Below are 25395 nucleotides of genomic sequence, written 5' to 3' on the forward strand. Positions count from 1 at the left end.
ACATCCTGATCGGCCTTCCTATGGCCTATTCCTATGGTTTATGCTTAATTTAGATTGAACATTTGTATTTTATATTTACAATCCCAATCCCAATTCGAATCCTCTTCCCTGGATCCAAGTGGGAAGGGAAAAGGAGGACACTGTGTCTGGACATCATTTAATTGCTTAGATTGAAATATTACACATTCATTCCTTGGGCATATTTTTTGAGATTCCAGCAGCTGCGGTCCCTGATTCTCACATATTGTAGTACATTTATACATGTCTATAATCAATTATGCACATGTCCCTACATATTTATGTAAGCTGTGACCTCAATGGATGATCATAAATAAGGCCATTTCCAATTGTCCCAAACACACCGAATTCAATTTCTGCAAGATAGTCAGTAATCAGTAATTTTTCGAAGTGGAAATTTACTTAATGCATTCGGTTCGTCTTTCAGAGGGTTTGTGCCGGTCCATAAATTGTAGCTCCATTTGTTGTGCAGTCGCGTGGGTGAGCTGTGGAGTGGATTGAGAGTTCCGGAAGCCAGACCACAAAACAGTTGAATGCAACCGCGAACCACTTTCAGCACTTGTCTACCGTATTTGAAATAGTCTTCTAGGGCCACTCAGGGAGTGCCGCAATCATTCATATATATTCTGAAAAACAGAACAAAGTTGCACATAAAATCAGGGAAGGCCTTTGCTTTGACCAGTGGAAACTTACAGCTCAAACAATGAGTGGGATCCGAATGGTTAGTTTTAATGTTTGAAGTTTGGGCTGTGTATGTTTACGTTTATATAAATGAATCGGATGTATATTCGTGGACTCCACGGTGCTTGCCATCGATGACTCGCCTCAGCGCCTGGCTCCGAGAAGCTATTTCTGCATCTGAAGGTGTAATAGAATATGCCAATGGAACATGATTAGTTTAAGAACTTCATTTAACTGACACACGACCTACCATCTCATCATTTCTCTGTATTCAAAGCAAAAGTTTCAAGAGCCTTCACAAGGGCAGGCTTCTTCTCGGCTGCTTTCGGGCTTAACTATATTACCTTCCGAGAACTCATCGTCCAGATGACAATCAGGGCATCGCGACCGACGAACCCACTTTGAAGGAAAATTCCATTTTTACAGGCCTGAATCGTGCTGATTAGCGCCAGCTCACTTGCTTTGGTGCTTTGGGTGGACGAAACCTTCTTCTCGGGGCACTTGACGAGCAGCTGAAACTCCCAAAGGCTCAGATGGCAGTCCTGGCTCCAAACAACAAGCAGATTGTTGCAGTAGGAGACATCGATCGAGGCAATATTTGCGTTGGGCTGGGGCAGGCTGCAGGCTATTCGCTCGGTGGTTGGGTCCCAGACAATGATGAGGTCATCTCGGCCACCAGAGACCAGGTAGCGCCCGCAATCGGAGTACGCCAGGGCAGTGATGGGGGCCTTGTGGCCGCGGAAGAGTCGCATTTGAGTGCGTTTCTCGCAGTCCCAGATTCTGGCGATGGCGTCTGCCGATCCAGTGGCCAGGTACTTTCCATTCGGATGGAAAAGGCATACCTCCAATCGTGCCAAGTGACCGAAGAAACTCACAACGTGCTTTGCGGGATCCACTCTCCACACGCGTGCCACATTATCGTTGGAGGCGGTGGCAAAGTAGCAGCCCTTCGGGTCGCACGCCACACTTTGGTGGTGCCTCGTGGTGCGCAAACACCTTCTGACAAAACCCGGTGCGTGTGCACCACAGCCGCATACGGTCCGCCGAGGTGAGAAGCTGGCGGTCTCCAGGAGAAAATGCGCAGGCCAGGACCGGCTCCTGGTGGGCGGTGAAGAGCTTCTCCCTTCGCAGGGTGTTCACGTCTCGTCAGTCCTTGTTCACGGCCACGATGTGGACCATGCCGGAGGCAGTGCAAGTATGGCCCTCTCATACTTACCGCTCCACACCATTTGCAGGTAGCCAATGGCCAGAGTGGGATACAGCATCGCGTATACTTCGTACTTGCCGAAGTCAACTATTTCCTTAGTGACATTCCCGATCGTCCCGAACATCTGCTCATAGTCCCCGAGCACATCCTCTGGTACGGCTTTGCAGAGCATCTGTTGCTGGGGCGGTCCGAGCGCAACGCCCTCGTAAAAATCGACGAAATCCTCGTCCGATTTACGCACGCCGGAGCCTACGGCATCCGAGGCTGCGTCTTCAGACTTGTTGTTCACTTTTTCCTGTGTCGGCTTCTGCTTCTGCGTGGCAATTTACTTATTAGCAACGAGACATTTATGTGTTGCACGTTCCCATCCCATCGGTCTTTTTTACTCACATTCTTTTTCCCGGGGTCCATGCTCTTTCTTTTGTTCCATTTTTTATAATGCGGATTGACCATTCTTCTATGGGAATTACACAATTTAGAAAATTACTGGTAAATGGAAATTCCAATATAATGTGAAAATCGCAATGAGAGAGAGAGAGAATCATAGTTGCAGTCGACTTCGATATACCACCGATACACCGATACACAGAAACAGCTGATTTGTGGCTTGCTTACATTACGAATAAGCGATGCGATTTTCAAACGGATTGCGCAGACGCAACCGTGCCCATGCCGGTGTGCCCAAGGCCGTTGAAGATCTTAATGTGTGGCCAGCCACTACATTATCAGAATGGGATAGCGTGGCACGCTTCGAGGTTGTGACCACACCACATACATATATGGTAAGCACTAGGTAAAAGCATGTCTCTCTTGTGGGGTGTCGCCTTATCGTTTTCTCCTATCAGACATGAGATGTAGAGTGCCATCAATTCGACTTTAGCCTCCTGTTCTGATACCCAAATGCAGCGTTGATAGGCAGCGTCAGTACAGTGTGCCAAAGTCCATACAAGCCACGAACCATCCGCGGATCAGCGGGGGATATGCCAATTCTTGATTTCTGTCGAACATCAGCCAGAGACACACGGCCAGAGACAGCTCAAGATGAGAGCAAAAGTACGTGGCACTGTACGGGTGAGATCTTCAAGAAATTAATGCAGCAGAACATTTCATTCACAAATCAAGTCATACATATGTACCTATACTAGACTAACACCTGTTGACTAGTCGTCTTCTAAAGTGTAGTCTCTGCACGGCCTGTTCCATAGATTTAAAAACTCTGGAAGCCCCTTAACCGAGCGGACACAAGTGTATAACCATCTCAAGTTGCACGTTGAATGTGTGCTACCTTTGTGCAAAACCCCACCCCAATCCACACACCCGCCCAATTAGAAATCCCTTAAAATCGGTGAGCAAGATATCAAGATTACTGATTTTGTCGCTAGGGCAACTGCTGGCAAAGCAAAATCAAACACATACATATGTAATTAGGCTACTCCTGTTGCATTGAAAGCATGGCGCTATGCGGCCCACGATTTGTGGCTTGGGACATTGATTGTGGGATTCAATTGAGTCAAACGCGAGCAATTGTATCAATTATTTCAGTAATTATCAATTGAAGTTGGGCCCGAAATTCAATCCAAACCACAAACGTGTGCCCCTTCACTACCCTTCACCACTCCAAAGGCATAGGAAGAGGCGGAGAGATGGCGGAGAGATGGACGCCCAAGCCACAAAAGAGCAACAACAAAATGTGTGTAGCACTATTCTGGACCATTTGATTGGCTAACAATTCGGCGCGCCCCAAGAGAAGGAGGTCATCCGAGAGTGAGGATTTCACTGTGCGACAAAATCAGTGTAATTTGCACGAGGCAAAAAATAAGTTTGTACGTCTGGATGTGTAGATCACATGCCCATAAATACACGTAGAATATACGATATATTCGCAAATACTTTTTTCAAATTCAAATGCGCCTTTTGACTTTGCGCATTGTAATATCCATACAAATCGATGGGCTGTAAAAAGAAATGTATAGACTTTCATTTGATCTGCTATTACTTTCGTCACAGAAGCTATACCTGAAGATAAATGAGCCCAATGTTAAAGTTGTCCACCATTTTAACACACAAGCACAAAACACTGTCGCACAGTGTTGTAAGACGGTGTTTCGGACGACCATCTGGCATTGCAGATTGAGTGTAAACCTATTAGAGAAATTGCTAACTAAATAAACCTCTGGGCCCACACCCACAACCACCTGAACGGCCCAAAGACGTGTCCCCGCTGGGTCAATTCAATTACCAAGCCAGCCAGGGTCGCTTTTAGAGTTAATAGTTCAACCGCAAAACAACTTGGAAGAGATACGAGGTAGATACGAGGCAATAAGTAGTTGAGGAATCGGGGACTAATATTTATGGGTATTATAGTACGATTTTGTAAAAGGGAAAGAGAGAGAACCACTTCATAAAGAAATAACGAAACATATGTATCTTTGTATTATACATAAAAAACTGTTGTGCCGTCGTCTGAATATTTTTTTTGTTTTCTATGGGTATGGGTATGTACATATCTCCAAAACTTGTTGAGCCTCCCTCGCCCCGCCTATGAGTTGGCTTGAGTGTTATTTAAGATATATTTTCCTCTTTGTGGCTGTAAATATTTAATAGATTTTCCGACCCCAACCTAGACGCCGACCTTAGTCTCTCTCTCTCTCTCTCTCTCTGTCTGTCTCTCTCTGTGTTTGGTCACTCCCGTAAGCTTTCTCCTGCCCTAGTGAACCATTTGGGATATTCCCGACGGACAAGAGACCCCCACTGCAATTGGTATGAAAATAAAGCGAAGTTCTTGAATTTTCTGGACTAGCATTATTATTGTTATTAAATTTTACTGCCCTTAACTGTTGCTGGAAGGCCGAGACAAATTAGAGGAAAAAGGCGATCGAGGGCCCCGAAGGTGAGTCCTCCCACGCTGGGCTCCTCTCCTAGAACCTCGACCATTTTACGCACAATGTTTTAATGTTGTGTTTGTGTGCTCATCAATATTTATTGCGGTTCGACTACGTGAGCCGCACACAATCAGCGTCGACTCCTGGTCGAGGACCTGAGCCTGGGCCACCTCCTCCTGCCAGCACAGCGCACGCCCTCAACAGTTGGGGAAATATTTTTATTATGCTTGATACGGGGTCAACGCAGGACTACCAACGGAAATGTACCCTATATCACTATGTTTCTGATGCATTCAGATTAAAGAACCGATTTGTAAAAATCAATTTGGGGAAGTTTAAAAGGACCTTGTAAATTTCGCTAAACATTTCGTATCAGGTTTGACTTTTCGGTAGATGACTAAAACTTTTTGGATTTTGGTTTGGATCAAAATTAACAAATAAAATAGGGTTATTGTTAGTGCGATATCAGGGTCGAAATATAAATCCTTTTATTTATACTGAGGTGTTTTCCCAGTCGTTTAGCCACTGAAGCATGTATTTATTTTAAAGTTTTTTTGTTTTTTTTTGTGTGTGTTTTTGTTGTGGCTGACTCGACTCGACTCGACCCTTTGGACAGTCAGGGTGCTAGGTACTAGGCCGACTCAGGGCTGCCCTCTGATACGAGTACATACTGCTCGTCTATTAGTACCCGTAGGTATACTCGTCGGTTGTAGAGCAATGGTAGGAGAAAGAGGGCCTTCAGCAGCTAAAGACGACGTTATTTACTATTCAAAAACTTCAATTACCGCAAAGAAGTCGACGGAGCGTTAATCGCCAGCAGGCCATTGTGTGTGTCCACGTCCACCCTCACGGTGGCATCCGAGCCACAGTGTTCCACGGCCTGCGGCTGTGGCTGGGAGTCCCACCCACCTTCCGCCATTATTATGCTGATTTAACGCTTTATTTGCAAATAAATAAAACAAAAGTTTATTGGTTATTAAGTCATTTACCCGCTGTTGCTGGAAAGCAACCGTGGAGGAAACACGCGGCGATTTAGCACACGCAGCGCCGAAGAAGGCAACAAATTTTCGCCTTCGTTGTTGCCTTTTGTTTTCGAACTAGTCAATGGAGTAAAGGTAAAGGTAAAGGTAAACGTGATGGTAGTGGGAGTATTCCGGGGGCAATTAGATAAAGCCGATTAGAGTATTTAAGTAAATCAATTGATGTATAATAAATGGTAAGAGCGGCAGATGGGCCCAAGCAAACAAAATAATGCGAATAATTTCAAGAAAAAGACAAAATATTGAATTAGATCAGATTGTATTTCCAATGTATGGCCAATGTATTCTCCATTAATCTGCAGGTCGATTTTATAGATGCTTCCAATGAAGAAAGCTAGCTTTATAATGCTACCTGGAGGCCTGGAGAACAAATGATATTTTAATGATAATTATTATAGACAGATCTAGACTTTATAAGGCATTAAGCCAGAGTATGTTTTAGATATATGCCAAAAAGTAGTGACCAGATGCGCAAATTTGATTGTAGACATTTTATTGACTGCAAATCTTGCAGAAAATTATGTTGTTGTTTCCTGAAAAGCTAACACCCAAGTTCTTTACTCTTCAAAAAAAAGACTTACAAAACAAACAGCGTCTTTATAGCAATCTTAAACTCCCATATACATTTCCAGCTCTCACTCCAACTTCATCTCCATCTCTATCCAGATCCACATCCTCATCCGTAACTCAATTTCCCTCACGCGAACAAGCAAATGGATAAATGTGGGTCATAAAATGCAAATGGCTCTCGTTGCACCTGAGGTGACTTCTGTCCATGGCGCCAGCTCCCCCGAAGCCCCTCGGCCTGATGAAGAGGGGCATGGCCTTTGGCTAATTAAACACAAATCACCATAGTTCACAGAATGTTAGACACTTGGGCTCCTGTGTGCCCCTACTGCTGGAGACAAAGGAAACTAAATATTGTATAAAGACATCTTGCAAAATGACTTTTATAATTTAAAAAATTAAATTAAAATTCCATTTCAATTTGTGGACATTCAGTGAACTCATTCGGCAATAATTTTTTGTATAAGTTCGACCAATTTATTGGGAAACGCAGTACTCAGCCGATTGGTTGGTTAGTTTATCAGCCAGTAGTGGAGTAGTGGATGGCTTTTCCTCTGTTGCGTCGACTCGCTATTCAATAAACAAGCGACAATGCAATTTGTCAAAAGAGTTTCCCTCAAGAGGTGTCCCCGTAGGAGGTACGGGCACGGGCATGGCCACGGCCCCGGGCATTGTTCATTTGCAGCCACAGTGGCCATAAATCGCAGAGCAACGTGGCGTATGAGTTATGCCTTGCACGGCACCTGGGCAGATCATCCTTGAAGGATCCTTCAGTCGACTCAACTGATGAGCGGCCGTGTCAGCAATTTTTCATGCATTTAACAATAGAAGGAAGCGCAAAGCAATGGAAATGAATGACTCTGATGGAATGGGATCGGATGGAGGCAGAGGTGGAGGTCGGCTGGCTCTTGGTAAAATTCAGATGAGAATGGCAATGACAACGCTCCTTCTCCTTCTCCTCTCCATTATCCATTCTCTACTCTTCACTTCCAATCCACTCCATTCCATTTATTCGCCCGCCCATTAAGTCCTTTTGCTCTCTGCGGGAGAAATGGCGGGCAGAGCACAGTAGCCAACATTTCGACTGTGGTCTATTACTAATACTAATACTCTGCACTGTGGCTGTGTTGCCAAACTCCCAGTTTCCGAATCAATTTTAGGCAATTACCTAATGTAAAAATACAACTTGGTTCCGCAGTAAAGTGCGTCCTAGAATGGATGTTTCTTCTGATGTGCGAGTTGCTCTTTGGGATGAACACAGCAATAATCTTTTCAGGATTCTTTGGAAGACTCCTCAGAGGACGAAGATTATCTGAAGTGTTACGTATTGAGGATTCTTCAAGAGGTCCAAAAGTATAAAAATAGGTAGGGTATTCAAGGTTTTGCTTTCTTTCTTTCGCTTGTTGTTTACGCTACTGAATAGCTGGTGCCCATTATGGCTTAATTAGGTTTTCGCAACATTAATTGAAACTTGGCCTTGCCGTGACATGGCCCCAAACTGCTGCTCCATCGGCGACTCAACCATATTCACGTGCCCTGGCCGTTTGTCTTCACACATTTGTCCTTTGAGCTTTAGGAAGTGTTTAGCTTTTGCAAGGACATGAAGCTGCTCCATGTCCTTGTATCCTTCTCTCTTGTCTCTCTTTTGCTGGCTTCTTGATTGGAACAAATGCATTTCTAATCTCGGTTGGAACGCTCCTTCTTCCTTTAGTTCTCCTCGTCCTCCTTCTGTCTCTGTCTCTGACTCTGTGCCTTCTTCTTGGATATTTCTCATTTCATTTTGTCGCCTATTTGTCATTGCATTTTGCTTGCACATTTTCCCCACAGGCGACATCTCCACATACATACATAAGTCTTTATACCACCCACATGCACCCACACATATAAAGAAACGTGCATTTCAACACCAAAGGAGGTGGATTAGTACTGGGTATTGGGAGACAGGAGCACACATCTGCTGAAGGCTATCTTTTTCTGTTTCTTTCTCAACTTGGCCGAGATAAATGAATAGGGTAAGAAAGCTGTATTCAATGGCCAGATGTGTCCGGTATGAGACCGGAAACAAGTCTCGAAAATGTCCATGAAGGGAATGGATCATCTAAACACTCGGCATCCATCGGTTGGACAAAAATGGTATTCCTGAAAGTGATTCGGATCCTCGGAAACAGCTATGGCCAACAGCTTGTGGTATAGCAACTCCACTGAGATGGCCATAACTCAGATTCCGGGGGACAATACTATACTTCAGTGAAAATTTAAAGCTTTGTACACAACCAGCCTTTGAGCCTGCCTCATCGAGAGTCACCCCATCACCCATATTTTAAATGCCTGAATACATGCGTGAATACACCATTTGGTAAAGAGACTGATAAAGAGTTATACGTTCAAAAATCCTTGGAGAACCACAGGACACTTGCGCAGGCTTACTGACTCGGCTGCAGAAGAGGAAGCTACCAGCGAAATCAGATGCAAGGCCATCGGGGATTATAGCGAAGGAAAATCGGAATGTTAAACCGTTTAAGGCAAGGGGAAGGATCTTTGGAGCCATTCTGAAATTACACCTTCAGTGCACATACCGAGACCCACAGGGAATGTTGGACAGCTCCATCACGCGTTTTATTATGTACTTTGAAAGATGTGTAGCTTCTAGAAGTTTGGCTATCCCAGCAACCCGATTTGCTAGAGAGCTCCAACCGCTATGATGCTGAACCTGGATTGAGTCTCTGCCCGTTCAGCAATCACTTCTCTCTTTGGCCGGTTTCAATCGGTTTTATTGAGGTGTAACCCGTAGAAAATAAAATGTATCTCTTCAGGCCGAGCGTTGCCCACTAAAAATCAATGGTTTATGACTTTTTGGGCATTTTTCACGTAATTTAAAGAACTAAAGACTGAAAGTCAAGCTCAAAAGTCACAGCTAAGGCACTAGAATCGACATCAGCTGGCGAGTTGGCTGAAACAAAAGCCCCCGGGCAGACATTTGACCTGGCTCTGTGCCTTCCTCTGCGGCCCGAGCTTTTCCATTCTGCCTCAGTGGTGTGCTGCCCTCTTTAGATTGTTCATTCATTTTTTTAAGTCTCGTGTCTCACTAAATTCCAAAATCGTAGAACCCACCCCCGACCCAGCCCTGGCCACACATATAGCCAACCAGCCAACCCGTTCGGACATTTGGTAGTCTCTATAGGTCGCATTCCATTTTAGTCACGTACAGACGGGAAAGTTATCGAAGATTTAAACGCACGTACATGGGGTAAAGGAAAACTTCGCACATACACTCCCATGTATGTATGTGAGCCTCGTACAGTGCGCCTCATAGCGATATTGGATGGAGACCTTAGAGATTAAGATTCGGTACAGAGGTGCCCTTCGACGGAGATAGCAAAAACTAAAATCCGTCATCAAATGCCGTGAGTTATTGTAAAATGTCGGGTCCAGTTCGTGTCCCTGTTTCCGACTCCGTCTGTGGCTCCGCCTTAGCTTTGACTCCGACTACGATTCCGATTCCGATTCCGAACTCTGGCTGGGTCGGAGGGTCGTAGGGTCGGACTTGAACAGTGACTCCCCAGACGCTGCGGACGCTTGGCACGTAGTCGGAGAGGGGAAAAAGTGCCAACTGTTTTGCTTGTCAAATTGAAATTAAAAGCCAAAATGCCTCAACTTGGCTGTCAGTGCCACGCGGCTGCCATAGCCAGAGCCACTGCCTGGTTCATGGATATAGTCTTTTTATAAAATCAATAAAACCAAATAAAATATATGGCTTCACTTAAGCAGCAACTGGCACGTATTCAGCTAGATTTCTCAGTTTTGAACCTAGAGTGAGTTCTCAGTCCCAGCACAGTCCCAGCCCATGCCAGACTATACCAGACCGGACCAGTCCTGTGGTCAGTTTTATGAGGGATTGTGATGAAAAATTGCGGTCGGTTGACCTTGGTCCACATCATCTCGAAAAAACACTAAGACAACAGATTTCTGAAGTACTTTTCTACAAGTTTTTGGGGTTACTATTTCTTTCACTTGTAGTTGATTTGTTAAATATATTATAAATTTTATGCACTGCTCTTAATTACCACTTTTTATAGTATATATTTCCATTCTTTCCATTTCAATCAAAACTTATCCATTAATTTTGCAGCATCCTGGAGGAAAGTTTTCACGGAATTAGCACACTGGACGCAGAACTTATATGGCATTTAAGTACATATTATTTGAATAAATCGAATCGAATACATGCAAAATATTGTAGAAAAAGGGATAAGTATCTGCGATTACATCAGCCATACTGCATAACTTCCTCCAGGTGGTAATTTGTCGAATTGTGCTGCCTTTTCTGAAAATGTCTGGTATGCATAGCCCATATTCGAGTTTCGAATGAATTCACGCGTTCGTTCATTTGTTGATGATTTAAGTGGCGCTTCGACTTTCGGCAATCCTGCGGGATCCGCTTCGACCCCCAATAGCAAATGCACCTCGCGGCATATGGATCCAGTTGGGCAATTATTCATGCAGCCTAAACACAAAACAGAAGCCCCAAACCGGGACTCATGTGTGGGAGGGTGGGTTGAATGTGAATGTGAATGAGAATGTGGGGGTGTGCGTGTGCGTGTGAATGTGGGTGTATGTATCAGAGTAGCATGAGTCCATGTGGGTGCAATTAAACGCAAACTGTCTGTCTATCTGTCTGCCCTATCTCTCTCTCGCACTTCGTCTTGCGTTGTTCTGTTGTTTTGCTGCGTTCGCGCAATTTTCCCATTTTCCCGTTCGCTTATTAATGAATTTTCCAATAATTTCTGCCAGCTGCCGCTGCCGCTGCCGCTGCCCCGCCTGCAGCCTGTCGGTGCCGGGTTCCCTGGTGTTTCGGGGGATGGCGACGGGGATCCACTGCTACTGCTATATTGCTGCTGTCCATGTGCTGCTGGCATTTTGGTCGCACTTAGGCTTATTGTTTGGTCCCTGGCAGAAGAAAGGAAGGCTTTATACTGCTACTCGGGCCAGGCCGAGTGGTTGCCAGGCAGCAAACGATGCCTCTGCCATTAAATCATTTTATTTCGACGTTAGACAGATGGTGAGCATAAGTGGCAATAGGCTTACACTCGAACAATAGCCTAATCAGTTTTGGAAGCGTTTGAAGAGCCATTTCCCAACTGCTTTAAAACAAACGAGGGGGAACGTTGTGAGTTGCTGCGGACACCGCAACTCTACAGTTATACCCGATACTAAGTCAGTATAGCTCTCTTCCGGCAGACGGCGCTAATATTAAACGAAACGACAAAGAGTGCGTGCGAGAGAGACAGAAAATCAGTCTGAGCGTGACGTCGGGCGCTGCGTAGCCACTGAAAATTGTTTTTGTCCTTTTCGGCTACAAAAATTATCCGATCTGATCAAAATTCAGCAATCTGATAGATATGATCATTATCTATGATTCTGCGTTTTTAGTTTTCTCAAATCTGCAATATTGTGGATGCAACAGATTTTCGTCCTTTGTGGGGGCGGATGGGGGTGGGGCGAAATTCTGAGATATACGTTTTATAGTGACATCTTAAAGGAGTGTGTGTACCAAATTTGGTTACTCTAGCCTTAATAGTCTCTGAGATTTTTGGTTGCCTCAGATTTTCGTCCTTTGCGGGGGCGGAAGGGGGTGTGGCGAAATTTGGACAGGAAACGGTCAAGGTCCGATATCACAGGAGTGTGGATACCAAATTTGGTTGCTCTGGCTTTTATAGGTTCTGAGATCCTTGAACTCATATTTTGCAATTGGCAAAACCGACCATGAAACCTGTGTGTTAGAGTGAGACAGAGCGAGAAAGAGTGAAATTGTTTTCGTGATTCTGGCTGTAATAATTATACGATCTGGTTCAGATTTTGCACTCTAGAAGATATAGTCATCTTCTACGATTCTGCGTTTTTAGTTTTCTCGTATCGTCGAAATTGTGGATGCCACAGATTTTCGCCCTTTGTGGGGGCGGAAGTGGGCGGGGCAAAGTTTTGAAATATTTTTGGAGCAGTGACATATCACAGAAGTCTGGATCCAAAACATCGTTGCTCTAGCTCTTATAGTCTTTGAGCATTAGGCGCTGAAGGGGACGGACAGACGGACAGACGGACAGACGGACGGACGGACAGACAGACAGGGCTCAATCGACTCGGCTATTGATGCTGATCAAGAATATATATACTTTATAGGGTCGGAAACGATTCCTTCTGGACGTTACACACATCCACTTTTACCACAAATCTAATATACCCCAATACTCATTTTGAGTATCGGGTATAAAAATCATTCAAGTTTAAACAGGCAATAAAACTAACACTGGGAATATTATTAAGAAAAATACTCAAGGTATCCATAAAATAGATGGAATTATTATAAAATAATATACGCATAGGACAATCGATAAGAATCATCAATGTCGTAACACAAAGAGACATACATTTGTATGGGTTTAGGGGCGAATTGAAGCACAATCTTTTTCCTTAGTCGACAATGAGTCTCTCCCTAAAAGAAAGCGTCTGTTATGAACGAGGGAATACTTACTCTACGGAGCTCTGGCCTTCCAATTTCAACTCAATCATCAGCCCGCAACAGCCACAGGGCCATCCATTCGACTACTCGACTAGTTGTCGGTCTTTGGCAGTCGTTTTCCTGCTCGTCTTGGCCTGGGCTTTAACTTTCAATTGTTTGGGGAATTTGGAGAGAGGGAGAACGTTTTCTGCCATTAGCCATTGGAGTGGAGTGGAACCGATATGTGGGCCGTGGGCAGGAATCATTCACAGATGTGGCCCTGTGTGCGTGTGTGGGTGTGGGTGTTAGTGTTAATGCTGCTGTTAATGTTAACCTGTAATGTATGTTTGATAAGTTAATTTTCGCCTTTATCGCCTGGAATGGAGGAGGTGGAGTTTTGGGGGCTACAGCTGCCTGACAGCTTACCATTAAAGCCATTGGGGAACACTCACCCAAAGGCAGCCAGAAGCATTCCCACGGCAACAAAGCCATTAAAACGCTATGTGTGGGCGGCGGGGGTGGATTCCTCATCGACACCCACCCACCCAGCCAGCCAACCAACCAACCACTCATCGTCATTGATCCAATCATTCATTTTTGGCGCCGGAGACAGAGGCAGAGGCCAAGACATTTTGATTGCCCAGTAAGTGTATCGGAAGTGGAAAAGACAGAGAGGGTGGGCCGGCTGGGCAGGCTGGGGCCAGGGAAAGTCACCAGTCACCGGACGTCATCCATCCAGCACAGTGGGACAAATGCACGTAGCGACACTCGTAGCTGCACCTGAAAATGAAAATCTTGCACGACAGTCAGCAAAAAAACATTCTAAGAATAACTTGCAAATATTTGTGCTCTTCATTCCATTAGGAAAAATTATTTACCCGCTGCTGCACTGCGCCGGAGAGTATCTATTGGGGTAGATGGTAAATGATTTGTTTTATTTTTATGTGATTTACTTAAGAAATCGAACGCTTTACGATTTTGATTTGCGCTTGGTGTTTGCTTATGAAAGTGCTACTTACAATGGCAACAATGGGACGCCAGCTCGAACGTACCCCTCTCCAACCGCAGACTGCCAGAACTCATAGCCCCCCCAATCCTCCATCCTCCATCCTCGTAGAACTCCTAATACCAATACCAATTCCAGTGCCAGCTCCCAAGTGGCTGGTGTCGTTGCTTGCTTCGCTTCCGTTGGGATTGGGACGGGGTTGGGGGTTGGGGGTTGGACTGGGTGAATTGGAGTGGAGTGGCTGGGCTTGTTATCCTTTACGCGAGAACTCGCTGGTAATCAATGAAATTACTTTTTAGTTCAAGGCAATCCAATAGTGTTGCAAAATGAAATTATTGTGAGTCAGTTCCAGTGCCAGTGGAAGAGCGGAAGCAGCGCGCGGTCCTGACAGGACCTGGCCCCTGCTCAGCGTTTGCTAATGAAGTGTTGCCAAGATTGGAGGCGGTGTGGGTGGGGCATGGGGCCCCCGAAAGGGAGGGGCTGAGATATTGGCGGGACATGCTAGCTCACATTTTTCAGTTATTGCGCTTCCTTTACTCTAGTCTGCTCTGCTCTGCTCTGCTCTGCTCTGTTCTGTTCTTCTCTCCTTTCGTTTTTTGGGTTGGGTGTTGCATACATTTGCGCTTAATGGCTTTGGGGAATTCCGATGACGTTTATAGTCGACAGCCAGCTCTTGCCACTGCTCCTGCTCCTGCCACTGCCACTGCTCCTCCACCAGCTCCTGCTTTGGCTACTGCTCTTCGCATCCTCGGGGAAATTTGCTTTTGAAACTTTCCTGCTTCTCTTCTCTCACTCTTGTGGGGAATATGTATGTGCGAGAGTATGAAAACACTTAAAGCTGGTCGCAAAAAGGAATAGCAAAGAAACGGCAAAAGATTCGAAAAGACATAAAATAAAGCAGAATCCTGGCTGGACAATAACTCTTTGATGGTCAATGATTTGCTGATGGATGATCTTTCAAGCTTTGAAAGAGCTGACTGCACAGGAAGCTAATCGGAGATTGTCAACTTGTCGAGCTGATTTTCATGGATTATGTCGTAAATGTTGGAATGGAAATGTCTTCGCGGGGTTGGGCTACTCTATAGATGTACAGATTGTCTTAAAGAATGCACAAAAATTGATTGGGCAATGCTCATATTTGTATATGAGCTGAAAATACTCGTAGTATTAGGCTGGATAATTCCTAAAGGTAAAGGCTAAATGGCTAAATGGAGGAACAGAGAGCAGATTCTGGTTTAAACTAAATTAATACGAAATGGATAAAGGAACCTTCTGCTCCAACAATGAGTATATCAATTGTCTCCCTAACTTTTCCAGTTCTGCTCCACAACAATCCCTCTGGTATCGATGTGATCATCGGTTCGGTGGTCTTGATGGAGTGCCAGTCGCGGCAGAAGTCGAGTTCAGCAAATTACTCCAAATAGTTGCTCATCTCGGGGCGGCGTGTATTGCCATCCAGGATGATTGACTGCGTCCAGGGAAGCCGCCTCCGCTAGTGGATGGATGGATGGATGGATGGATGGATGGATGGAAGGATGGATGGGTGGTTTGAAGGGTTAAGCGGGTCACAGCTGGCGCTGCTGCGCTGGCTGACAGTTGCAATTAATGCGGCAATTGCAGTTGGGTTTTTGTGCTGCACTTGCCAAAGATGATGCAACATGAGGAGGAGAAGGAGGAGGAGTCACAGCTCTACATTCCCCATACCCATGCCCATGCCCATGACAATGTCGTTGTCGTTGTCGTTGTTGATGACATCCTATGCCTCTTCCTCTTCACAGAATCCCTCCCAGAATTCCATCATGCCTGCCCCGCCTGACTTCCTGCAGCGCTGCCTGCCTGCTGCTGTCTCCTGCTAATTGGCATGCATCAATGCATCGATGACGTTTATTAGCAGTACTCAGACACACTCGAGGGGCTCCAGGCTGCCACAGCGGAGGTGGGTGTGCCATATAGCAGGATTGAGGATTACACTCTCTGATGACGTTATTGTGTGCGCAGTGCGGCAAATTAACTTAATTTGATTTAATGGGCATCGCGAGTCAGATAGGGTCCGGGATCCAGGCCCAGGGAGTGACAGCAGGAGGCAGCATATGATGTGCTGGGGTGGGGGACGAAAGCCTCTCTCATATTGTAATAATGCCGATGATTGGATGCAGCTGCTGCATGCTGCATGATGCATACTCCATGCTGCATGATGCTCGGCTGATCAGCCCAGAGCGGGCCTACTAAGTTCCTGATAATCCGGCCACAACCATCGAGCCCTGTTCCATCACAAGCCTAACGGGCTCAGAGGCACTACTGGCCCAAACACTAAGAAAAGGTTTGCTAACGTAAGCGATTCTATCCTTATATAAGCTAACAGTCCTGTCGGATCATAAAAGGAATATTTAAACGTAATAATCCTATAGAATATATGTAGAATATAGAACATTCTATTATTTGATCCATCGAAAGCCAACATCCATGATCGCTTAGCCTCTTCGATCTTATCTTCTGTCATTATATATAAAACTCGATCCTTTGACTTATCTTCTATATCTTATATACTTACTATGAGCCTTAAGATTATATTTTACGGTCCCTCATTCGTTTCTTTCATATATCCTATTCATAATTCTGTAAGTTTCTAATCTGTAATGGTTCCATCTTCTCTCCCACCCAATCTGACCCAAATCTGATACAGCAGAGGGAAATCCTTGTAAATGTTCTCCTCCAATCGTAGGGTAAGTATTACTACTTTGCTCACTCCAATCCGCCTTTCGCCCCTTGAAAAATCTCATCAATTGACAAAACTGCGAGTCCACACACGATCCCTCTGGCAGGGGGCCGCGAGGTCTTCATTAGCCCGCGAGTTGTAAACATCCATTCAGGGCTCTCCAGGTATCTGTTCCTCTAGCTTGCCTTTCATACACATGTACAAACACACGAGTATGCGAGTGAGTATTCGAGAGTGCGAGTACGTATGCAATCCTCTAAGAATAAGTATTCCTCACGAAATGTGTTTGGGGAGCACTGATTTAGCTCCTGGCTCCCTGCGTCGTAGTCTTAGACGTTGTCGTTGTCGTTGTCGCTGTCGCTGTCACCGTCGGTTCTTGTTTCGTTGATACTACTGTTCCACTTATTGTCGTTGTTGTCGTCGTCATCAGGTCGAGTGGCAGCATTTAATGAGGTGCAAATGAGCTTGTCCTGGCATCAACAGCACCAAGACACTCAGAGGGGCGATTGCGGGGGAGGGCTAGAAGAAGAGTCGCATCACTTTAAAAAGGAAAAATTAGCTGCCAGGAGTAGGCCAAGTGCCAGAGAAGGACCCAAGGAGTAGCAGGAGCTGCTGGCTTGGCGATGGAGGGGGCGAAGCAAGCAAAGCATCAGGATGAGTGGCAAATGTTGTTGCTAATTTCTTCAGTTTTATTTTCTTTTTTGCATTTTTTATACATATTCTTTTTATTTCTCTCTAACTGTCGTCTGTTTGTGTGTTTTGAGAATTTTACATATTTTCTATGAAAATTACCATAGACACATGGCTGTTTGCCCCCCATCCCCATCTAGCCGCCCTCCTGCTCTGCTCAAATGCTAGGCACGTAGTCGTGGGTGCACCCACTTAACATGATAAGCGACAAGACACCTAACATGTTCAACACGACACCTTCACGACGACAGCAACGACAGCAGTCTCCCGACTCGTATGCTACTGATGTTAGGATGGTAGGATGGTAGAATGGTAGGATGGTAGGATGGTGCGGATGCTTATATGGCACTGGAGCAGAGGCTGCAAGAGATGGTGGTGCTGAGCACTTGGCTTGCTAACGGCCAGGACACCTTCAGTGGGATTTCTTCACTCAATGGAAGGGGTATGAAATTGCTTTAGAAAGTGCTGTTTCGGAATCTTTTTATCCTCTACTAAAGTTTTCTCTCTAAGAATATTAACCAAGTTTTCAAAACAATCCCAATCTAGTAGGTTCGAATGTAAGTCGATAAATATACTAGGGTTATACTAGGAATATCATAATTTTCAATAAATGGCCATGCGGTTTTGTAAAGTTTATTTTTCTGTATTTTTAATGTTTCCCCCTATTCATTTCCATGAACCAAGCAAATTGCTTTTTCCCTTTTAGATGTTCTTCAAAAAAATGGATATATTGAAAAAATAATTTCCCACAGAAGCTTTCAGAAGACTGTAAAATTTGTACAGATTCGAAATGTGGTTGCTTTAAGATCAAGTTTATTTTTAGTTCCGGTGTGGAAGCTGTGGAAAATCTAAGTTGCTGACTTAATTTGGGTTTATTATATATGTATTTACTTTCCATATACGATACTAGCTTCAGCTTCGATTCAGTTCCAGAAAGCAACACGACTTTAGGGCTGTGTTGGATCGGGTGCTTGCGACATGTTAAGGTAACCGCGCGAAGACTGTCGCGTCCTTCTCGCTGACGCCATGCCTGTTCTTTGGATCTCTGCGGCGGGTTCCTGCTGTTGACTTGCGGCTATGCGTGTCTCCTTCTCGCCCACCCGCCGCGTTTGTTTGTCCCCGTCCCCGTCCCCATCCCCGTCCCCATCCCCGTCCCGTCTCTGTGCCTGGCTTTTGTCGGCTTGTGCGGCCGGTCTGACCCCAAGCCTACCCGGGCACTCCACCCAATCCATCCCACCTCTCATATTAAGCAAGTGACGATGTACGTGTATAGCATAAGTTGTCGCAACACAACGCCGCCTGCCCCTTTCAGTCCTGCCTCATACACAAGTACCCGCAGCCCCAAATATTTATTTGCAAAAACATTTGTAAACTGTTTTTTCCTTTGACTAATTAGTGAGCTTCATCATTTTTCCTTTTTGCCCTGCCTGTGCATATTCAATAAAACGTTTGGGCTCTTTGTGGGCACTTGTGCCATAAGCGGATTAAGTCCTCAATGGCAAAATGAATTATAAATGTTTTGCAAAATGGCTATACATACTTCAGTGCGTATGTATGCGTTTAAGAATAGTAGTTTGGTCAAAGGTGAATGCCAATTGGCATGACACAATATTAGTGATTGTAAGAATTATGTTTTTGAGGGACTTACATTTTGCAACGCAGAGAAGGAACCACAAAATATACACGACAGTACGAGAACATACAATAGTATAGGTATTCTTGAATACATGAATATATATAGAAATCTGCCATACCTCCGATGTATGTATCTGGAAAAGGGTATACAAAAATGGACCTCCCATGTGCTTTTGTTTTGTCTAAATACAAATGTATGTAGATGATGTAAGGTTTTCATTGAATCATACCAATACTGCTCTACCAATAACTTTAATCCGCTTTACTGGCATTGAGGGAAGGATATGAAACGCGCCAAGAATGATTCTGTTCTAACTTTACTCATTCGTGCCACATTGCAGCTTAAGGAACGAGTGGGAAAGTTCGATTTGAGTAAATAAATACATAAGTCAGAATTATCGTATCTAATAATAGTTAACAGACATAAAATCAGATAGATTATAGATTATAGCTTTCAAGCGCTCGCTCTCTTTCACACACTCTCTCTTGGATAAATGCGCCGCCTGGCGGAGTGAGCGAGATGTGAAAAACTGCTTTCCATGGCATAAAGAGTAGTGGAGAGAGGGTCATTGGGTGGAAAGAGGATAAGTGAAGTGCAGCGGTCGTGCTACCCCTCTCTATATTTCTCTCACAGTCGGTGTCTCATCTCAAATTAATATTTTCCTGATACAGTAAATACGATATTTTTACATTTTGAGACATTTTTAAAATGTGTTCCTTTGAAATTTGTACTTCTCTTAGTTGCCTAAAGTCTAAAGTCAGTTTAAAGCAGACGATTACAGAATACAGACACTGCCAAATTGTTATTTTCGAAATATTTACAATATTTTACAAGACAAGATGGATAACGGAGGCTACGATGACGAGACCGACGAGACGCTGGCGGAGCGCTTCTTGGGATTACAGGAAATGTTTCCGATACCGGTTCGCCAAGCGGTGGGCACAGCCGCTAATGGAATCTTCAATAATGCCAAGAAATTCGCATCCAACCCCTCATTGATGTTCGCCGCAGTTTCGTTCATTCTGTGGGCACGCCTCATCCAGAAGATCAACCGCCTAAACTAGCTGAGGAAGGCGCACTAGAGGGATTTCCCGTCTGTTCACATGGCCACACCTTGGACCATTTTCTCAATATCAATACATTAACCAAATAACCAATAAAAAAGCACAATGCCAATTGCATAAGCACTTGCAGTTCTATCTGATAGAATCGAAAGATGTGAGCTTTAGTGAGATAGAGTGATACAAGTATACCCATCAAAGTATACGAGCAATGGGTATGTATCCAAGAGCCTGGATATCCAAATTTAGTTGCTCTAGCTCTTGTAATCTCTGAGATCTATGTGAGTTCTGGACATGGCTATATCGACTCGGCTATTGAAGCTAATCAAAAATGTAATATGCCTCTATACCATTTTTGAGTACCGGGTATAAAAAGAGGGAGGACAGAGAGAATCAAAGAGAGAGTGGATCGAGTGTATCTTGATGATGTGGTCGGTTTGAGTATCGGATCAAAGTTTGTGACATATTTGTCTGATAGGGGGCTTCTTATATATGTATAATGTACCTGCTTATTCGATTGGTTCCATGTTCTGATTGTTCTGACGGTTTGCAACGTGTAGGGGTTCTGTGACCGACCTCATCGATCTCAGCCCAGCACTGGGTATAAGCACAATTCTTAAACACAATCTATAAATGTAAAACTTAATCCACTACGAATTGTATAAGGTATTGCCTGTTGCTGTTGCTCCTTTAATCCGTTGGACTTCAATTACTTATTTTTTCATATATTTTGTGAACAATCCAAAGTCTCAGATTGATTTGAGAGCGACCAGATTTGAGCTGCAGCTTTGGCTTCAATCTGTTTGAAGTAAATACACTTACACGTGTGACGTCAACAAAACTAGTATGCGCGAAAAAGTTTAGACCGACGCTTTAGATACCCTTGCTGATCCCTCGTTTGTCTGGAATCTATTATCCTTCCTCGATTTGCATCACATTTTTCTGAAAAGCCTATGAACATTTTCTCATTTCCTCAATTTATAATAGAGTTATTTTTCCGATATGTTACAGTGGAAGCTCGTATGTACTGTGCACACTTATGTATAAGTATCCGAATTTGATCTGATCTCATATTCCAGACATTTATTAGTCATATCTTCTGAGAAAACAAAGACTTTTTAAGCGATCGTTTCGATTAGATCTCTTTGATCTAGTGTTTCGATCTTGGTTAGTAAAATTCACGAATAAATTTCAGCCAGTATCTTAATAAAAGAGGATTGATCCTTCGCTAGTCTTATGATTAGGAATATCTTTATTTTGTTGGGGTAGGAAAACCTTCCGTCTCAGCGATTGTGTAAAATAGTTATGACCTTTTCAAGGGTATAACAAAACGCACAGCTATGAAGCATAAAAAATTGCTTTTCTCCTGTGATTGCAGCAACCCCTAGGGTCGTTTCCCCACTAAACTGCAGGACAGAGGAATCGGCGAGGGGAAGGTTGGGTGGAGGTAAGTGGAGGTGCTGGTGGTGGCGATGGTAACATTTCGCTTTGAGCGGAAATACCATTGGAAACGCGGCTCTGCGTTGGGGTCAGATTGGCAACAGTTGTATAAACGATTGTGATGTTTGCTTCATAATATGCCGAATGGGATGCGATGTGGAAATGTAATAGTGGAATGGGGATGTGGGGTATGTTTTTTGGGGATGCCTCCTGGAACCTGAGGGTAGTTGGGTGACACGGCAGTGGTAGCAGTGGAAAATTCCCAAAAACCCAACAGCAAAAGCAGTCCGAGCAGTTGCCAGAACAGACATGAACAAATCAGTGGCGTCTCATAATACAAAACAGACAATAGTATTTTTACTGAATTGACTATAACCCATGCCCATTTTTTCGCTGCCTTTTATTTCTCTGTTACACTTCGATTTGTTTTTCTTTTTTTTTTTTGGGGCCAACAAAAGTGTAAATATTTTCTCCCATTACATATCCGTTCATTAGTTATCTATTAGCATTTAAAGTATGCCCGCCGTCTATGTCTGGACGTTGACATGCAATGACTGCATCTATCAAGAGGCGATGCAATTACTGCACCGTCAAGTGGCCCGTGTGACACCAGCAGAAGGCTGTTACGCGCGGATCCCAGGCAAAACGCAGCCCTCCTCCCGCCCAACCGACCGAGGGGCGCTGCCGCATGACGCGCGGTGCGTAGCCGAACCAAACGCGAACATGCAAGAAAGATAGATATTAGACTAACATTCGAAGAAAATTAGCACTAAACTTATTAAGAAATTAAGCATGCAATAAAATACAAAATATCTACATATATGTACATCTTTTTGTTCCTGGTTTTAGTTGCGAGTCCTATTAGTCGTAGAGGTGCAACATTGCAACAGATACGCCTTTAAACAAATAAATCAATCAAATTGCACTGGTGCATGCCGCGGGGGGGATAGTAGACGGACGGAGATAGTAAAAAGGCGGAAGATGTGAAAAGGCACAAAAAACTAAACATGGTGGTTGCCCTTTCCTTTACCTTTTATTTGCTTTTTTTTCTTTTTGTCGCTTTAGAATGATTGCATGAAAAATGTAGAATTATTTGACGGCAGGCCACACAAGGAACCAGAGGCAGACCCAGAACCAGAGCCTGTACACATAATGATGGAGGAACCGAAATGGGGGGAGGCGTATATGTGTGGTCGAGGATAGGCGACAGCCCCGAGATCTCTGACCGATGGAGGTGTGGCTGGTCCAATGCCATCAAGAGAGTGTGCTTTGAAATTGATTTGCACAAACGAGAGATTCAAGTGAAACAATCTCTTGTAGTTAAGTAGGAAATATTCCTTTGAAGTTCTTAAAATATATGTAGATTCAATTTCAATAATGGACGTGTACATATGTAATTGCAGCTTATTCTTTATTACTAATCAATCAAAAATATACAAATAACATCTACTTTTTGTTTTTACCAAAAGAATAATTTTGTCCATTTCCAAGAAGAACCGGCAGATAACAGTAGTTGATACCCCTGGAGCCATGGGGTGTGTGAGGGCCTATACAAGGCTTGACTAGATTGCTTTTCCAATAGGCGCATGCGCCACCGCCAGAGTTCCGAGCTCCACGTTAGCAGCCACCCCGAAACGACTTTCATTTTCTATGAATCGAGGTTTATTCACTATTATTTTATTCGTATCATTATTATAGCCAGAACGCAAAAAACAGTTTCATTCGATCTCGCTCTGTCTTTCTCTAACACACACGTTTCATGGCTTATTTGCCTATTGATAAAAGTGAGCGCCTAGATATCAGAGACTATAAGAGCTAGAGCAACCAAATTTGGTATCCACAATCCTGTGATATCGAACCTGCAGAAGTGTATTTCAGAAATTCGCCCCACCCCCTTCCTCCACATCCACAGATCTCAGAGCCTATTAAGGCTAGAGCAACATACTCCTGTTAGATCTCACTGTTACATGAGATTTTAAAATTGCGCCCACCCCCTTCCGCCCACTAAGGACGAAAATCTGTGGCATCCACAATTTTTAAAATACGGCAAAATGAAAAACGCAAGACCATAGAAAATTACCATATCTACGAGATTGATAAAGCAGAACGATGGATCAGATGGAATCATTATTATAACCAAAAGGAACAAATCAATTTGCAGTGGCTCAGTGGCTCGTACAGATTATTAGCGGCGTCTGCAGGAGGAGAGCCATACTGACTATGTATCGGGTGTAAATGTGGAGTTGCGGTCGCAGCAGCAACTCACAACGCTGCCCCTCGTTTTTGTCTCCAATAGTGCATCCAAACACTTGTCACTAAACAAATAAACAGTAAACAAACACCCCATGTAACTCTTTTTTTTCGATTGCATGAATCCGTTGCGGATCAGAACTCTGTTTTGACAAATCAATGACTCGAAAGAAACAGCTTTAAGCCTCTTACAACACGACAATGGGCAAAAATCACACCCCTACAGCGCAGAGGCGGAGCGATGCGATGCCGAAAAAAAAACACCAGCAATGGGCAGTAGCCCAGTTCTAGAAGGTGATGTGTCGGACATGTCGTGGCATTCCTCACCGCACCGCCGCCCCCTTTGCTGGCCTCCCGCTGAATCCGTGACGTTTTCGCTTCATCTCTCTTCCAATCTGCATCTCCTATTCTCCTATCCCCAATCTCCAGCTCTGTTGCATTCGCTCCTGCCCAGAAAGGATTTCGAAATCAATTTGATTTTCCAGTTAGGGGAAAGGTTACTCTTTGTATTCGTGAGTGGGTGGCAGGGGAGAGAATGGGTAACAGTAGTGGAGCTGGTAGCTTTTTCTAGCAATCAATATTCAGTACTGTTTCTCGTTTCTCGTCTCTCACTTTTTGATTTCGTTTGCTTTTGTCAATTTCCACGGGCCTCCTCCTCGCCTGTATCATTTTGAATACCCTAGGACCCATAGGACTCTAATACTTTAAACAGAAGATTGACGTCCATATCATGTAGAAATTTATAGCGTTATGTGAGTACTCCCCTCTTCCGTCAGACTTTTTCTGTACCAAAGGGTTCCCCATCCAAAAACATCTCTATGCCGGAACTAACATCGAGATTATGAACAAACTATCTGCAAGGGTATCTTAAGATTCGCCTCGGATGCCAGTCTTTTGTTCTGCCCACAATTTTTTTGTATTTTTTATTAACTTGGCTTGCTTACTCGGTCCTTTGTTTGACTGCCTTCAATCGGATTGTTTTGTTACCCTTACCCATAGCCATGCCCCATTCCGTCGTTTGGCATCGCTGTTCAGAGTGAAATTACATTTGAATTTTACTTTTAATGACGCAGATTTCGAAATTGATTGTGAATGCATTAGGTTGGGGCTGAAGAAATCAACATTCAATTTTCGAGTTGCCTGACTAAATTTCAATACTGCACATCTTGTCATTCGCAAGCGTTGGGATGTGTTGGGCTTGGGTTCGGGTTTGGGGCACTCCCATTGGAGCTCTGTTTCATCATTCGCTAAACAGTCTCAGCTGTTCCCGACTTCGTCCCAAGTGTGGCTCCTTCAGGCCCAACTATAGTTTGCCTCGAGGTTTCCAGAATGGCATGAAGCCAAAGAAGGGCTAGTCCATCCCAGCGACTATCAGGATCACTCCAGATGGAATGAGAGGGTAAAAGGATCACTTAAAAACGCTGTTCGCCCGAATATGGGAACGAAGGATATCCAACATGCACCTGGAGGTAAGTATTCGCCTGCGATCAACTTGAATTTTATTTTGTCATCAAACAAATTATTTTTTATAGTTTTGTTTTAGAAAGAGGAAGACTGAAGTCGCTGGAGGACTGCGGTTGTAAGTATACCCATGCTGGGAAAACTGGTCTATATTTTTTTTGGAGAAGAACGGAGTCCCGGCGCAGCTCTGGCGAAAAGGGACATGACTATTGTGATTCGCAAGATGACATCTCCCTGTCCAAGG

The 25395-nt window shown here is 44.2% G+C and overlaps 2 protein-coding genes across 2 annotated transcripts; one reads left to right on the forward strand and one right to left on the reverse strand.

The window, feature by feature from the left end:
- Nucleotides 1-28: 28 nt before the first annotated feature.
- LOC6901262 (uncharacterized) lies at nucleotides 29-2440 on the reverse strand. The gene is made up of 4 exons (XM_015186047.2): nucleotides 2297-2440; nucleotides 950-2219; nucleotides 712-876; nucleotides 29-644 (listed from the first exon to the last, which is right to left on the reverse strand). The coding sequence occupies exons 1-2, from the start codon at nucleotides 2357-2359 to the stop codon at nucleotides 1857-1859; spliced, it is 426 nt and encodes a 141-aa protein (XP_015041533.2). The 5' UTR covers nucleotides 2360-2440; the 3' UTR covers nucleotides 29-644; nucleotides 712-876; nucleotides 950-1856.
- Nucleotides 2441-19681: 17241 nt separating this feature from the next.
- LOC6901260 (mitochondrial import receptor subunit TOM22 homolog) lies at nucleotides 19682-20120 on the forward strand. Its single transcript, XM_002133925.3, has one exon. The coding sequence runs from the start codon at nucleotides 19779-19781 to the stop codon at nucleotides 20001-20003; it is 225 nt and encodes a 74-aa protein (XP_002133961.1). The 5' UTR covers nucleotides 19682-19778; the 3' UTR covers nucleotides 20004-20120.
- Nucleotides 20121-25395: the final 5275 nt, after the last annotated feature.

Source organism: Drosophila pseudoobscura, chromosome X (assembly GCF_009870125.1).
Source record: "Drosophila pseudoobscura strain MV-25-SWS-2005 chromosome X, UCI_Dpse_MV25, whole genome shotgun sequence".
NCBI lineage: Eukaryota > Metazoa > Arthropoda > Insecta > Diptera > Drosophilidae > Drosophila > Drosophila pseudoobscura.